Source organism: Lolium rigidum, chromosome 1, assembly GCF_022539505.1.
Source record: "Lolium rigidum isolate FL_2022 chromosome 1, APGP_CSIRO_Lrig_0.1, whole genome shotgun sequence".
Taxonomy (NCBI): domain Eukaryota; kingdom Viridiplantae; phylum Streptophyta; class Magnoliopsida; order Poales; family Poaceae; genus Lolium; species Lolium rigidum.
The window spans coordinates 357,321,363-357,335,258 of record NC_061508.1 but is presented as its reverse complement, the minus strand read 5'-3'; the positions used below and the strand labels follow the sequence as shown (position 1 = coordinate 357,335,258).

At 50.0% G+C, this 13,896-nt stretch overlaps 1 protein-coding gene across 1 annotated transcript; it reads right to left on the bottom strand.

Annotated features, from left to right (window-relative positions):
- Nucleotides 1–7,828: 7,828 nt before the first annotated feature.
- LOC124665706 (ras-related protein RHN1-like) lies at nt 7,829–9,449 on the bottom strand. Its single transcript, XM_047203098.1, has 6 exons — nt 9,411–9,449; nt 9,045–9,308; nt 8,578–8,626; nt 8,325–8,398; nt 8,159–8,252; nt 7,829–7,932 (listed from the first exon to the last, which is right to left on the bottom strand). The coding sequence occupies exons 1-6, from the start codon at nt 9,447–9,449 to the stop codon at nt 7,829–7,831; spliced, it is 624 nt and encodes a 207-aa protein (XP_047059054.1).
- Nucleotides 9,450–13,896: the final 4,447 nt, after the last annotated feature.

Sequence of the window (13,896 nt, the reverse complement as noted above, 5' to 3'; positions counted from 1 at the left end):
TTTCTCGGTCTCGGGGGATGAAATGGGGGAAAGTGGAAGGGGCCGGCGTTTGGGATTTCCTTGTCTTGATTTTTGGTTCACGCTTTAACCGTGCGCGGTGCGGTGAGATGAGATGAGACACCCCGCCACCCCGGGAGTCGGATCGACCCACGCATTTTTATTCGTGCATTGAATTTACTCCGCCAATTCAATTCAATTCACCGCGGTGCGAGAAGAAAGCCGCCCCGATGGTCGACTGGTAGTAGAGCCCCTTGACGAACCGGACGACGATGCTGGTCTTCCCGGCGCCCAGGTCTCCCACAAGCACCTCAAAGCACCACACGCACCTTGTAACCGACGATTCCTCTCAGAGCGGGAGTCGGAGTCGGCAAGCCCTCCCGAGATCAATATAAGCAGGGCAAGGGCGGCGTTTCACGGCGCACAAAACAAGCGCTCCGTCCGGCCTCGTTCGATCACGAAGAGCACCCAGGAACGTCTTCGTGCTCGGCGATTTGGACCAGGGCATGGCCATGGACGAGCAGCAGCGAGCCGCGTACCGCTGGGGCCTGGTGGCCAAGAGCGGCTACTGCGGGCACAGGCTGACCCCGAGGCCCGATGAGCCCATCTGGGTCGACGAGGTCTCCCTCGTCGGCCAGGCTGACGCCGGCCAGGGCGCCGTGGACGCCCGCGTCGAGATCGGCATGCGGGACCTTCTACTGGCGACGCTGTCGGCTGAGAAGCCCAAGGTGGTGCTGCAGATCCCGGTGTTGCTCGACGAGGAGTTCTGTTTCTACGTGACGCCGCAGGGAGGCTACTCCGACTCCGACTCCGGTGCTGATGATGCTGACATCGAGAGCGACGACACCAACGATGGGGTCGCCGTCTACTTCGGGGGTATTGTGTGTCCTCTGGAGCCTCTGGACATGGAGGAGGATGAAGAGTCCGGGAGTTCGGAGTATAGCGATGATGACGAGGAGGAACATGAGAAGGGGGGCGAGGACACGGAGAAGGATGACGATGACGACGACGAGGAGAAACACGAGAAGGAGAGCGAGGCTACGGACACGGAGGACGATGGCGATGCGGTGAGTTCAGGCAACAAAGACATCGCTAGCTGCTACGAGGAGGAGAAGAGAAGCGACGGCGAGGTGGGCCGGCGCTCGGGAATTTTTGCGTTTCTCTGTCTACTGACGTTCCTCGTATTGGTGATGTCACTCATGTATTGTTAGTTCATGGTGACGCTCGTCTATGGCTAAACTGTGTTGTTGATTTTACTTGATTTGGAGATAGTACTGTAACAGATATATCGGTTGTGTTCAATAAAAGGGAAATTTGTAAGTTGCCTTATCCATTTGTTCAATAAAAGATTTGATGAACAAAATTAGGTACGAATTGAAGATATTACTTACTACATGAGGAAGCCCTTCAAAATTTTGTCTCGAGCATCTAGAGCCCCTAGGTTTTTTCCGAAATATTATGCTGTTTTGCTAGTTCGTGAAGCAATATGATACAAATTTATTGCCATTTTGCCTCACTACCAAGACTCCTAGGTAAGAAAGATACTCCACCTTTCCAATGAAGTGTTAGGAAACCTAGCTAGCGCCGCCTCCACCTCCATGTTTTTCATAGATCGGTTCCCCGCCCCCTCATGCGACATCTCTCGCCACATTGGGAGTGGTGAGGAACCCGATCTATTCGTGATGTTTTTAATAAAATTAGTGTTTTCAATAGATTAGGTTATGGTTTTGGTAGCCGTTTTATTTTTGGCTCCGCCTCAATAGAGATGACATCTTCCAAAATAAGCGAGATCTCCATTCCGACGTTCATGGTGTGATGGAAGATTACAATTGTCCAGGTATGGGCCTTGAGATCTTGCTTCGTCACATCGATTTTGATTTTTTTTTCTCATGGTTGTCGCAAACAGAATTTACCTCGCAATATTTTTCCTCGCGGCTACATCATCAACAATGGTGATTTGTACTCTCAACTTCCCAGCAACTATTCAATTGGTTTTCCATGGCATGCTCGTGTTGGTACTGTTACCGATATTGATTGACTAATATAGCAGATGAGTGTGTGCATGTAGCCTTTGTATTGTGACTCAAAATAAAATTATAGGAAAATCTTCTTTTGTATTTACGGTTCTATGGTTTGATATCTATCTTTAGCTACCTTCACGAAAGTATCAGATTGTGTTATGGAAAAAGAAAAAGGTTGAAAACATGAAAAATTTGTTGGTTTCTTCTAGACTTTATTTTGTAATCACTGGAGACATCTTGTATATTTCTATCATGTATTATTTATAAATTAAATTATATAGTATTGATAGTCAAAAAAGTGTTGCGTTTTTTACCAAAATGAGCGGACCTCTACATAAAACTTGTTTAGATATATTTAGACCACCGACATTTATTTTGAAATATAGGAAGGACAGCCCTAGCAATCCTCTGGAGACACCAAACCTTCCAGCCTCCTGCTTCACGTGATGACACATGTTCACTTTTAGGCAAAATCCTTAATTTGCTGCATCGCAGAAAAAAAGCCCCACTTTTGCTTGATTGAAGCAAAAACGGTTCATCCAGAAAATAAAATAAAAATGACACGTCGAACACAGACCTCGGTGGAGACTCACCGGAGACCTCGCCGGAGAGATTGTAGATCGGTTCCCCGCCCCCTCATGCGACATCTCTCGCCACATTGGGAGTGGTGAGGAACCCGATCTATTCGTGATGTTTTTAATAAAAGTAGTGTTTTCAATAGATTAGGTTATGGTTTTGGTAGCCGTTTTATTTTTGGCTCCGCCTCAATAGAGATGACATCTTCCAAAATAAGCGAGATCTCCATTTCGACGTTCATGGTGTGCCGGAAGATTACAATTGTCCAGGTATGAGCCTTGAGATTTTGCTTCGTCACATCGATTTTAAATTTTATTCTCATGGTTGTCGCGAACAGAATTTACCTCGCAATATTTTTTTCCCGCGGCTACATCCTCGATAATGGTGATTTGTGCTCTCGTTCGATTGGTTTTCCATGGCATGCTCGTGTTGGTACTCTTACCGATATTGATTGACTAATATAACACATGAGTGTGTGCATGTAGCCTTTTTATTGTGACTCAAAATAAAATTATAGGAGAATCTTCTTTTGTATTTACGGTTCTATGGTTTGATATCTATCTTTAGCTACTTTCAGGAAAGTAACAGATTGTGTCATGAAAAAAAGAAAAAGGTTGAAAACATTAAAAAATTGTTGGTTTCTTCTAGACTTTATTTGTAATCACTGGAGACATCTTGTATATTTCTACCATGTATTATTTATTAAGTAAATATATATAGTATTGATAGTCAAAAAAGTGTTGCATTTTTTACCAAAATGAGCGGACATGTACATAAAACCTGTTTAGATATATTTAGACCACCGACACTTATTTTGAAATATAGGAAGGATAGCCCTAGCAATCCTCCGGAGACACCAAACCTTCCAGCCTCCTGCTTCACATGCTGATACATGTCCACTTTTAGGCAAAATCCTTAATTTGCTCAATCGCAGAAAAAAAAGCCCCACTTTTGCTTGATTGAAGCAAAAACGGTTCATCCAGAAAATAAAATAAAAATGACACGTCGAACACAGACCTCGGTGGAGACTTGTTGGAGACCTCACCGGAGACCTCGCCGGAGAGATTGTAGCACAAGAATTATACTAAAGTAGAAGAACAATGTAACATCTGTAGCACAAAATTTATACTATTGTAGTATCGAGAACTACCCCTCCCGGTGGACTGCTGACAGCATTTCAACTCCTTCTGATAGCACCGTCACATGCTCCTTGAAGCACCAATACGAACTGTTGGTAGCACCATTAGTGACCGTTTGTAGCACCGTTGCTGACCTTTTGTAGCATCACCACTAACTATTGGTAGCACCATTCGTTTAATGCTTGAAGCACGCCGCTGGCAATTTTGAAGCACCAGCGCTAACTATTTGCAGCAGCATAGCCCTTCTTTTGCAGCTCAAACGAGCACCATTCGCAGCATCGCCACTCATTCTTTGCAACTCTGCCGCCGCCCACCGCTCGCACCACATCAACCCCCTTTTTGCAGCTTCGCCGCCAACCACACACGACGGGACGGACCAGCCTTTGCAACACGATGCCGCCAGAAATCGATGCCGGCCGGCGCTACCTCCTAGTGTCCGGGGAATGACCAGGATCCTGCCCAACACTCCGGGCAAGAGCTCCATCTCGTAGCTGGCTTGGTCTCCAAGTTCCTAAGGTTGAAGGGAAGGGGTCATGAAAAAAAAGAGGAAAAGATAGAGGTTGGTGGTAGGCCGTCGAAGAAGCCCGAGGCGAGTAGCAGTAGGCCATGTCCTCGGGGGAGGATCACCATGCATGAGGAGTCAGAGTAAGTGTGGCGGCTTATGGGGAAGACGGTGGCCCGGCCTTTGGTCTCCTCCTCAGAACCGACGATGCGACGTGCCACGCGGAGGTGCGCCCACTTCATAAAATTTATACTAAAGCAGCAAACCCTTTGAACATTTGCAGCATTGCCGCCGAGTGTTTGCAGCACCGTTGTTGATGATTTGCAGCTCCAGCGAGCAGCCTTTGCAGCACCGCCGATGCTCATTTGTAGCAGCGCTGCAGAGGTATTGTAGCATCATCGAAGCCCATTTACAGCTAGCCTTTGCAGCTCCAGCGAGCAGCTTTTTGCAGCACCGACTTCCTTCATTTATAGCTCTAGCGAGCAGCGCTTATAGCACCGATGGCCACCCTTTGCAGCTCTGGCGATATAGGACTGGTTGATGCCCGAAAACCGCTATCGTAGCACCGCGGGGCAAGCTCCATGCCTTACGAGGAGGCCGACGGTTGTCGGAGTAACGGGGTCGGAGCTCCAGGTGGCGGCATCCTCGTCGGAGGCCGTGCGAGCAGGTGAGGACGAGGGTTGGAGGTGCGTGTGGAGCACCGGTGCCACTCGGTGGCGCGCGGCTTGGAAGGCAACGGCGGAGCTCCAGGTGGCGGCGTCTTCGTCGGAGGTCGTGCGAGCAAGAGATTGCGACGGTAGGAGGTACTTGTGGAGCACCGGTGTTGCACGGAGACGTGCGGCTTGGAAGGCGGCGGCGAGCAGCTAGGAGGCGGCGGCAGCGAGAGGCATGGTCGCGGTGGCGGCAGCCCACCAACGATTCGACATTGTCACCATGGACGCACCTCATGGCGGCGCGCGGAGTATTGGACGGAAGCGTGCGTTGGATCCTCTTCTCCGTCTGTGGGCCCTAGCCACACGTCGGTAACATCCCACCAACTCTATCTTCCCATGCACATGCGCGTGATCTTAATAACTAGGTGCGGGTGCGAGTCTCGGCCATCCCCTTGCACGACTCTGCGTGCCGCCCGGAGATCCTCCGACGCCGAGCCCACCTCCCGCCCAATCTGCGGCGGGATCCGATGTACACCGTCGACTCCCTGATGTGGAGCCGGTAGTTTGAGGCCATGCACGACGCTCGACGGTAGATGACCGAGGGCGCACCTCGAGGGCCTCGACAACGACGATGTCAACTACGAGGCCTACGAGGCGTAACAACCACTACCACCGCCGCCCATGAAGGAGGAGTATGTGCCAATGAAAGAGGATTCGTCGGGGTACACCTTTCCCACGCTGCGCCACGGACGATCCGACCGTTCGCAATACCGCGGGCAGACACCTACATGCATGCCTAGTCGTGGACCCGCCGAAGGACGACGACGCGGACTACGAGCCCATGGAAGAGGATCCCGAGGTGATGAAGGAAGATGTCGTCATGCACACCGTGGCCATTTCCAAGGCCGAGGAGTGCTCCCGGTGGATTGGTCTCGAGGCGGAGATCTAGGCATCGCAGCAGGCGTCGCCACCACCGTCGTCGCATGCGCCGGAGAACCTACCTCCCTCTCGACCATTTTGCTCATGGACCTAGGGCGGGGATCTATTCCACTGTTCCAGAGGAGGGAGGCGACGACGATGGTCAGAGACGGAGATGGTGGCGGCGGGGTTGAACAGTAGGAAGAGTTATGCGGCAAGTCATAGTCGGAGTCCACACCGGAGTCCACGTATGTACTGTTAGTGGGCTTATGGGACTAGTTATGTATCAAACGAGGTAATGATCCTACTTAGTGTTTTATGCAACCAATAATATATGGTGTTCTATGTAAAAACAAATCATGGTTGTAGTTTCTGCAAAACATGTCCCAATATATGGTGTTAAGTGCAATTTTCTCCACGGTGAAAGAAGATCGGAGGGCCAAGCACCCGGAGGCTCGCAACGTCGCAGCCCCCGAAAAGCCTTTTCCATAGAGGAAGTATTTATTTTATTTACTACAGGAATAATTTGTTGTCACGTGGTCGTACGTATACCACACCTTGCCAAATTCCATCGACTCACCATGAGTACAGCTATACCGGCGCGAGCTTGGTCGGTTTGTGCTCCGAGTCCAAATCGCAATCCAACCCGTGTCCGTGGAGGATTAGAATCCGTTTGGTGGGGCGATGTAAAACATCCATCACCTCTCGGAATCGGCATGAGTTCCCGGCCGGGCCGGGCCGGTCAATATAAGCACGGAGGATCGGTGCGGCTGATACGGAAAGCAAAGCTAGGTCTCGTTCACGATCACGAAAAGGGGCTACAGACTACAGGAGAGGCTATCGATCGATCAAGGATGGCCATGGCCATGGACATGGATGATGAGAAGCTGTTTCGCCAAGAGCACGGCTGGTCCTTGCAGCTCAAGTCCGGCAAGGAGATCACGCTAACCCCGGGCGCCAACGAGGCGAACGAGCCCCTCTGCGTCACCGACATCTTCCTCGTCGACCCGGGGAGCGCCGCCGGCCAGGGCGTCGTGGCCGCCTTCGTCGAGATCGGCACGCGGAACATCTTGCTCGCGGCGCTTTCGCCGGAGAATCCCCGCGTGACGCTGCAGACCCCGGTGGTGCTCGACGAGCAGTTCTGCTTCTACCTGATGCAGCCTGGAAGCGACGCAGACGCAGACGCCGACGCCGAAGCCGACGCGGTCGTCGTCCAGTTCCAAGGTTACGCTGTGCCGTCTGCGGACACGAAGGGGGAGGTAGAGGAGGATGAAGAAGAGGATGACATGATCGACGATGAGAACCACGAAGAGGAGCAGGAGGAGGAGGAGGGTGACGGCGACGACACGGAGGAGGACGAGGATGCGAGAGGTTCCGACGACTCCCACTACGAATACGACAGCAGGGATGACGGGGAGGTGTGCGGCCTCCCGCTCGGCGTCGAGCTCAACTACGCCTACGCGCCAAGAAGGGACGACAGCGAGGAGGAGTTCGTCGACCGCAAGGTGCGCGCGCAAGCGGTCAGGGAGAGACGCGCCAGCCACAAGGCGCAGCGGCGACGCAGGAGGTTCGCCACCGAGGCCGAGGGGCGGTCCCTCGGAGGGCCGGCGCCGCCGGGGCTCGCTTTCGGCGCGGAGCGCCGTCGACGGGTTCCACTTGAAGCAGCTCTCCTGGGTATCTTTGTGTTTGTCTATCTGATGGCGATGGTTGCACTGTATATCAGTGGATGAACTGCGTCGTGTTTGTTTTCAAGACGTGATCAATTGTATCAAAATCACTGTTTTCAATAGATCGAAGGGGAAAATTTGCATGTTGAAACTAGTCACGTTTGGATATGCAGTTCAGCAGTTGTATATCATTGTTTCTTGTTATTAATACTGAAAATATATAGCTCAGCTGTGCATCAACAATTGAAATTTCAGATAAGGTGTAGCACTCACTGGTCAGATCATATACAGATTGACACAACACAAGTTCCTTCGTCCACCAACACCCGACGCATCGCCCATCTGCGCCCATGGATCACCCGGAGCAACATAACCACCGTCCCCTACCGCCACCGCCGCGCCGTTCGTGAAGGAACATCCCGGCGGGACGATTGGGCCGCACCTTCACCAGTCTCTCGGCTGCCGATCAAGACACACACATCACATACACGCGGCTGGTCAGTGAAGCAGCTGATTGTTCAATCAACGATGTTTTACAGAGATTTTTTTTTTCGATAATAGACGCTTTATCACTTAACAAGTTTAATCATTACACCCTGCATTTGCATAACTTAGATGCACACAGGCATTGCCAATGCTGAGGTTATATAAGCAGCGAATCAGAAGACTATCAGTCAGTGCTTACCTAGCTCGTAGAAGAGCTCGTGGACGTTCTGCGCTGTCTTCGCCGACGTCTCCACAAAGAAGAGGCCGTTTCGTTCCGCGTACTCCAACGCTTCCTGTCATCAGAGAAAAACTATAGATGAGATGTACTCCTCTCTTGCAGAAATGTTCGGAATTCATGCATGTACCTGTGTCCGGACCTTCCTCTTCTGTTCTAAATCAACCTTGTTGCCCACTAGCGCCATCACCAAATGTGGATTCCCTGTTTGGACATGCGCAAGAATGCAAGATCTAAGCACTCAAATCCAATTCGGCTACGGGGGAGGCGAGTGGCAGTTTCAGAGATGGAAAGCAGAGTGTGTTCTACTGGTTTTGGAACCAAACTGAAGCAGGGTGCACAGAAACGTGACACGTTCTTAGCTTCTGTATGTTAAGTAGTACCTTGTCTCTGAAGCTCGTCTACCCACTTCTTTGCTCGGATGTACGAATCCTGACGCCCACACGCAGAAAAAATCGCCAAAAAAACGTACTTCAATGTCAAAAAAGCGTATTCGTAAAAATATTTGGAAGAAAAAGACTTATTTTTCCATAGTACAGGCTTATTCTTTAGCAAAATCAAAATCATTTTCGAGTGGCAATGAGCATCCAAAACCAAAAGGTTTTTCTAGGCAACAAACAAACAAATAATAAGGTTTTGGAATAATATGAATTGACCTATCAAAAAATAATTCCAATGTTAAAGATGGAGCACGATACAGGGCAGCACAATCAATTTAATTTTCCACCATCGAGAAAAGTTAAATCATCTGGTGAAACTAGCTGTGCTTCATAACATATTCAGCGAATTTTTCTTGTTTGATGATTCAGAGAACATCGATAACTGAACCAAGGGAAGATGTCCCTCTCACCAAGCTGCAGATATCGTAGACGACGACGGCGGCCGCGGCGCCGCGGTAGTACATGGGGGCAAGGCTGTGGTACCGCTCCTGGCCGGCGGTGTCCCAGATGTCGAACCTGACGGTGGCGTCTCCCTCGCCGCCACGGCCGCTCACCGGCAGCAGCTGGGAGAAGAAGGCCGCCCCGATGGTCGACTCCTGGCACTCGTAGTAGAGCCCCTTGGCGAACCGGACCACGATGCTGGTCTTCCCGGCGCCCAGGTCTCCCAGAAGCACCTGAAAGCACGACACGGACGCAAGTTCTATCAGTTTCACCATGAAAAACAAACAAACGTAGTGGTCAGCGAGCGAAACTGTACGAGTGTGCGACGTACCCACCAGTTTGGCCTGGATGACGCTGCTCGGAGTTGGAGCCATCATGGATGATCGTTGTATCTCGCTGGTGGTCGGCTTCGTCGCCGGCAATTCAGACTGATGATCAAAGTTGCTTGGCACGTTCGGAGAGAAATGACAGTAACGTTTTCTCACATGCCCTTCGTCGTGTGTACGGCGAAGAAGACCGGTAGTTGCAAGCTTTTAGCTTCTCCGGCATCCGCCGGACAAAACCTGGTAGGTTCAGGTTCTTGACCGTTAGGTCTTTGCCTTGGCCGAGTCCTCGAACTAGTGGTTCCTTAAGAGCATCTCTAGCAGATCTTCATATCATCCTACAAATTCCACTTCGGGTTAATATGGGGGCTTCTACCATTTTTTGGACCAGACCAGACCCTGCATCGGTAGTCTGGCCTGGAAAACAGATCCAAACCGCAGCTTAAAATCGCGAAATGCCCCCATATATGGTGGTCGGCTAGGCAGATGGAGGCCTCCCCATCCGCTCCTCTGCCTCTCCGCCTCTCGCCGACGTAAAATTGAACCCCCACCGGCGAGCAATCGAGCGAGCCCGCGCGAAGATCAACCATCCCGAGCTCCTGTCGACGACGATGGTGGCGGGGCAGCGCTCCAACGGGCATGGGGGCTGCCAGATTGGCCGCGGCGGGAGCTCCACCGAGCGCGGCGAAAGTTCCACCCCTCCTCCCGCTAGCGAGAAGGAGAACAACGGGGCGGAGAAGGTGAAGTTCGACGCCGCGCGCATCCACGGTAGCTACCACTGCCGCAACTACGGCGTCGCGGTGCCACCCGCTTTCGCGAAGTGGGAGTTGGACTGCTACCACCGCCGCGCCTCTGTAACATCCCAAATTTTCAAACAAAGAAGAAATTAAATTTCCATTTTTCCAAATTTTGGAAACCAACAAAAACTTGTATTAAGTTAAGTTTGAGGCATAGTGATCATGCTTATATGTTGTATTATTGCCATTAATTGATTGTTAAAGTATTTTGAAATAACCTAAAACCCTAAACCCTAACTTTCTCAAAACCAAATAAGATCAAATATGAAGAAACTAAAAGAAAATAAAAAGACATATGTGGGCATGCGGCCCTAATATGCAAATCTTGACTAATACCCTTTTTACATTTCTAAATGATGGTGAACCATTGTTAAACCCCACTAAACCCTAAACCTCACCCCTCTTCTCACCATCCATTATAATCAAAATTGAAAAGAAAGTAAATTAAAAAGAAAAGGCCTATGTGCCTATAGCTATTTTTTGGTAAAACTTTTACCTAGGCTTTTCCACCTTGTTTAGATGTTTTGAAAACATCAACAAACCTAACCTAGTACTTACCAACCAAATCAAGTGAGAAACAAAAATCAAATAAACATATGCATAGAGGCATATGTGGCACATAGCCATATTACCAAATTTTGACCTATGCTCTCCTACATTACCCTAATGGTTTGAAACCTTTACCAAACTCAATCTAATACTAAATAAACCCTAGAACATGCCTAAGTAAAGCAAAGGAAAGGAAAATAAGAAACTGAGAAAAATGCAAATCTCACTCACATACACAAATGGTCATTTTTGCAAATCATCAACCAAGGCCACCATTGCTTGTACCATTGACTGTGAAACCCTAATATATCAATAACAAACATTTTTGCATCAAAGAAACACAAATCAAATCAAAGGAAAAAATCAAATCTTTGTCACTGTTGATCGCCAAAACCCACCGGCGGGCAGCGGCCTGTCAACACGGTAGAGCCGGGAGGAGCCTAGAGCTGCGGCTGGCTGAGACCCCTCCGAGCGACGGCCCGCAATGCTCTTCTGGTCACACGCGGCGATGCGAAGTGCAAGGGCGTGCCACCCGACCTATACCTGGTCGGGAAGGTGATGGGGATGCCTCGCTTAGTTCCTCGCATGGCATACACGTAAACATTAAATACGAGCCTCGATCGGCTCTCAGGGTTATCCCGTGAATCGGCTCAAAGAGCCGATTCACCCATGATTCGTACGGGGTGCACGAATACTTGGTGATCCTGCTTGATCAAGATGAAGCTAATTAGATCTACGACGATTTAGGGTTTTCACCGCATAATCGGATCATCCTACTCCAGTGTTGGGCCTCGCGGCCACGCACGGTGCTCATAAGCCGATCCTAAACAAGGCCAAAGAACCAACAATGAAGTTGATCCGCGGAACATCCTCGTTTAGGACTTGCGAACGCCACCCTACGTGCCACCGGATCCTCCCCCTTTGTAAGGCCTAACTATTGCAGATATTAAACTAATCCTTGCATAACAAGGAGCAATCGTAACGGATCAGATCTACTAGATGATGAACAAGCAGGTGCCGCCCCACGCCCGAGATAGGCGTGAGGGCGGCTAGACATGCAGGGTTGCACTACGTAAGCATGTTTATACGAAGAGCCATGCTAACCCTAACACATCTATGATAACTACGTTGCGCGCCATCAAAGACGCTTCAAGTACGCGCAACGCATGAACAACGTGGAGCTTGTGCTGCCTAGATCGCAAGATGCGATCTAGGCAGACATGTCGCTTACTCCGATTGAAACCCTCGAGACGAAGGAGTTGGCGGTGCGCCGAGATTGGTTTGTTTTGGGGTGAACGTTGTGTTGTTGTTTATTCCATAAACCCTAGATACATATTTATAGTCCAGCGGACTTTCTAACGTGGGAATATCCCACCGTGCACGATACAAACTCTAACTTTTGATCTAAGATATAATCTACTATAATTAAAGATACACGGGCAAACTAGCCCAAATTCTCCGTGCAAGGCCGCTTCAAAGATCTTCCACGTGTAATCTTCCAAGCCCATCTCTCTTACGGCCCACCTCTGGATTCGACCAAAATCTGGTGATAACACATGCCCCCCTGGTTTTGGAAATAATTTTTCCAAAATCATTAAGCGTTCCTTCGTCGGGTCATGTCGTGGCAGAGCAGAGCTGTTGCAGTATCCGTTATCATTATGCCCTGTCTTCTCAGCTTCTCTGCAAAATTCGATAGCTCTGGCGTCATCTCCTTGGAAACTGTAATGACAGTAAATTTCCACCAGGCTCCTCATTATTTAACTGTGCCGATCGATTAGCTTTCTTCATCCCCTTCCTCTCGTTCCAGCCATCGGCACCCAAAAAACCCTCTTCTCCCTCAGCAATGTCTTCCTCTTCCTCCTCCTTCTCAAACCTCTTCCCCCCATTCTCGCCGAAGAAGAACGAGGACAAACCTTCTTCCGAAGTGGACCCCCTCCCCTCCGATAATGAGAAGAAAGAAGGAGAAGTAGCGAAGGCCAAGACCTTCCCCTCCGCCAAGCTCTCGCTGAAGAAGCGCTCCCGCATGTGGGCGGACAGCGAGGATGAAGATGACGACGAAGAAGAAGAAGAGGAGGAGGAAGATGAATCTTCCTCTTCCGCCGGGTACCCGCCAACCAAGCGCTTCCGCTCCTGGGCGGACAGCGAGGACGATGATGATGACGAGGAGGAAGAGGCTCCGGCCATGGGCTGGGGTAGCAGCGACGAGGAGCTCCCCGGGAGCAGCGCCGACGACATCGACGGCGGTGACGACGAGGACAGCGACGACTAGTAGAATAGGACTAGTAGTAGCAGTGCGCTAGGCACTAGATCCCTCTTTTGAGAGCCATCGGCTCTTTCTTGTAAAGCCGCTCCTCTGAATTAATGAAATTGTTCTTTTGATTCATCCTTCAATTGCCCCAATTTCATTCCTTCCGCCTGTCAAATCAAGACCGATAGCAATGTATCGATTTTTTTCTTCTTTTGGACGCCCATGAAGCTGGATTCTCATGTCGATTAGCTCGTAAGCCGAGAACTTCTCAATTTCAGGCTGCGATTTGGTATCTGACCATATTTTCTTCGCAATCCCTTAGCCGATGACCACTCATCGGCTATTTTGAGAATCCAATCCCTTTGCAGCGACAGGACAGTCCAAAATCTGTAAAAGCCGACGGCCTCCCTTCCTGATTCCTCTCCATAGCTTCAGCAATCTTCTTTCGCGACCAGAACTGCTTCCGGAGAGGATCACGACGCGAGATCAACCGATGCAACTCCAATTGGTTTCTAAAGAACCAAATCTTCATGTAGTCCGTTGCCCCCGAGTCTTCATCAAGGCGAGGACAATCGTGAGCCAACCACATGTGTCACCATCAGCCTCCGAATCGTAACGCGAGAATCAGCCGATTCCATCAAAATCGGCTCTTCGAAGAACTTCCGAGGCGAGCTGCCCCCCGAGCTTTCATCAAGGCAAGAATACCGGCGAGGATGCATAAGTCGTTGATCAGCTTTCTTTCTACTGAACATCGACGTTGATTTAAACCCTTGAGCACATAGCCAGTAGGCCTTGGTCCTGTGCAACTGTATTAAAGTCGATGGCTGCGCATCGGCTTTGCTTCTGAATTTTTTTTTTTTATTTGGCCGATTTTTCCTTAACCGGCCCCCAATGTTCCACTGCA

Coding starts and splice junctions, on each gene's coding strand:
- LOC124665706 (XM_047203098.1), bottom strand. CDS start 9,449: ATGGCTCCAACTCCGAGCAGCGTCATCCAGGCCAAACTG. Junction 8,627..9,044: donor TCTACGATATCTGCAGCTTG/GTGAGAGGGACA, acceptor TGTGGGCGTCAG/GATTCGTACATCCGAGCAAA. Junction 7,933..8,158: donor CGAGCTCTTCTACGAGCTAG/GTAAGCACTGAC, acceptor CTTGATCGGCAG/CCGAGAGACTGGTGAAGGTG.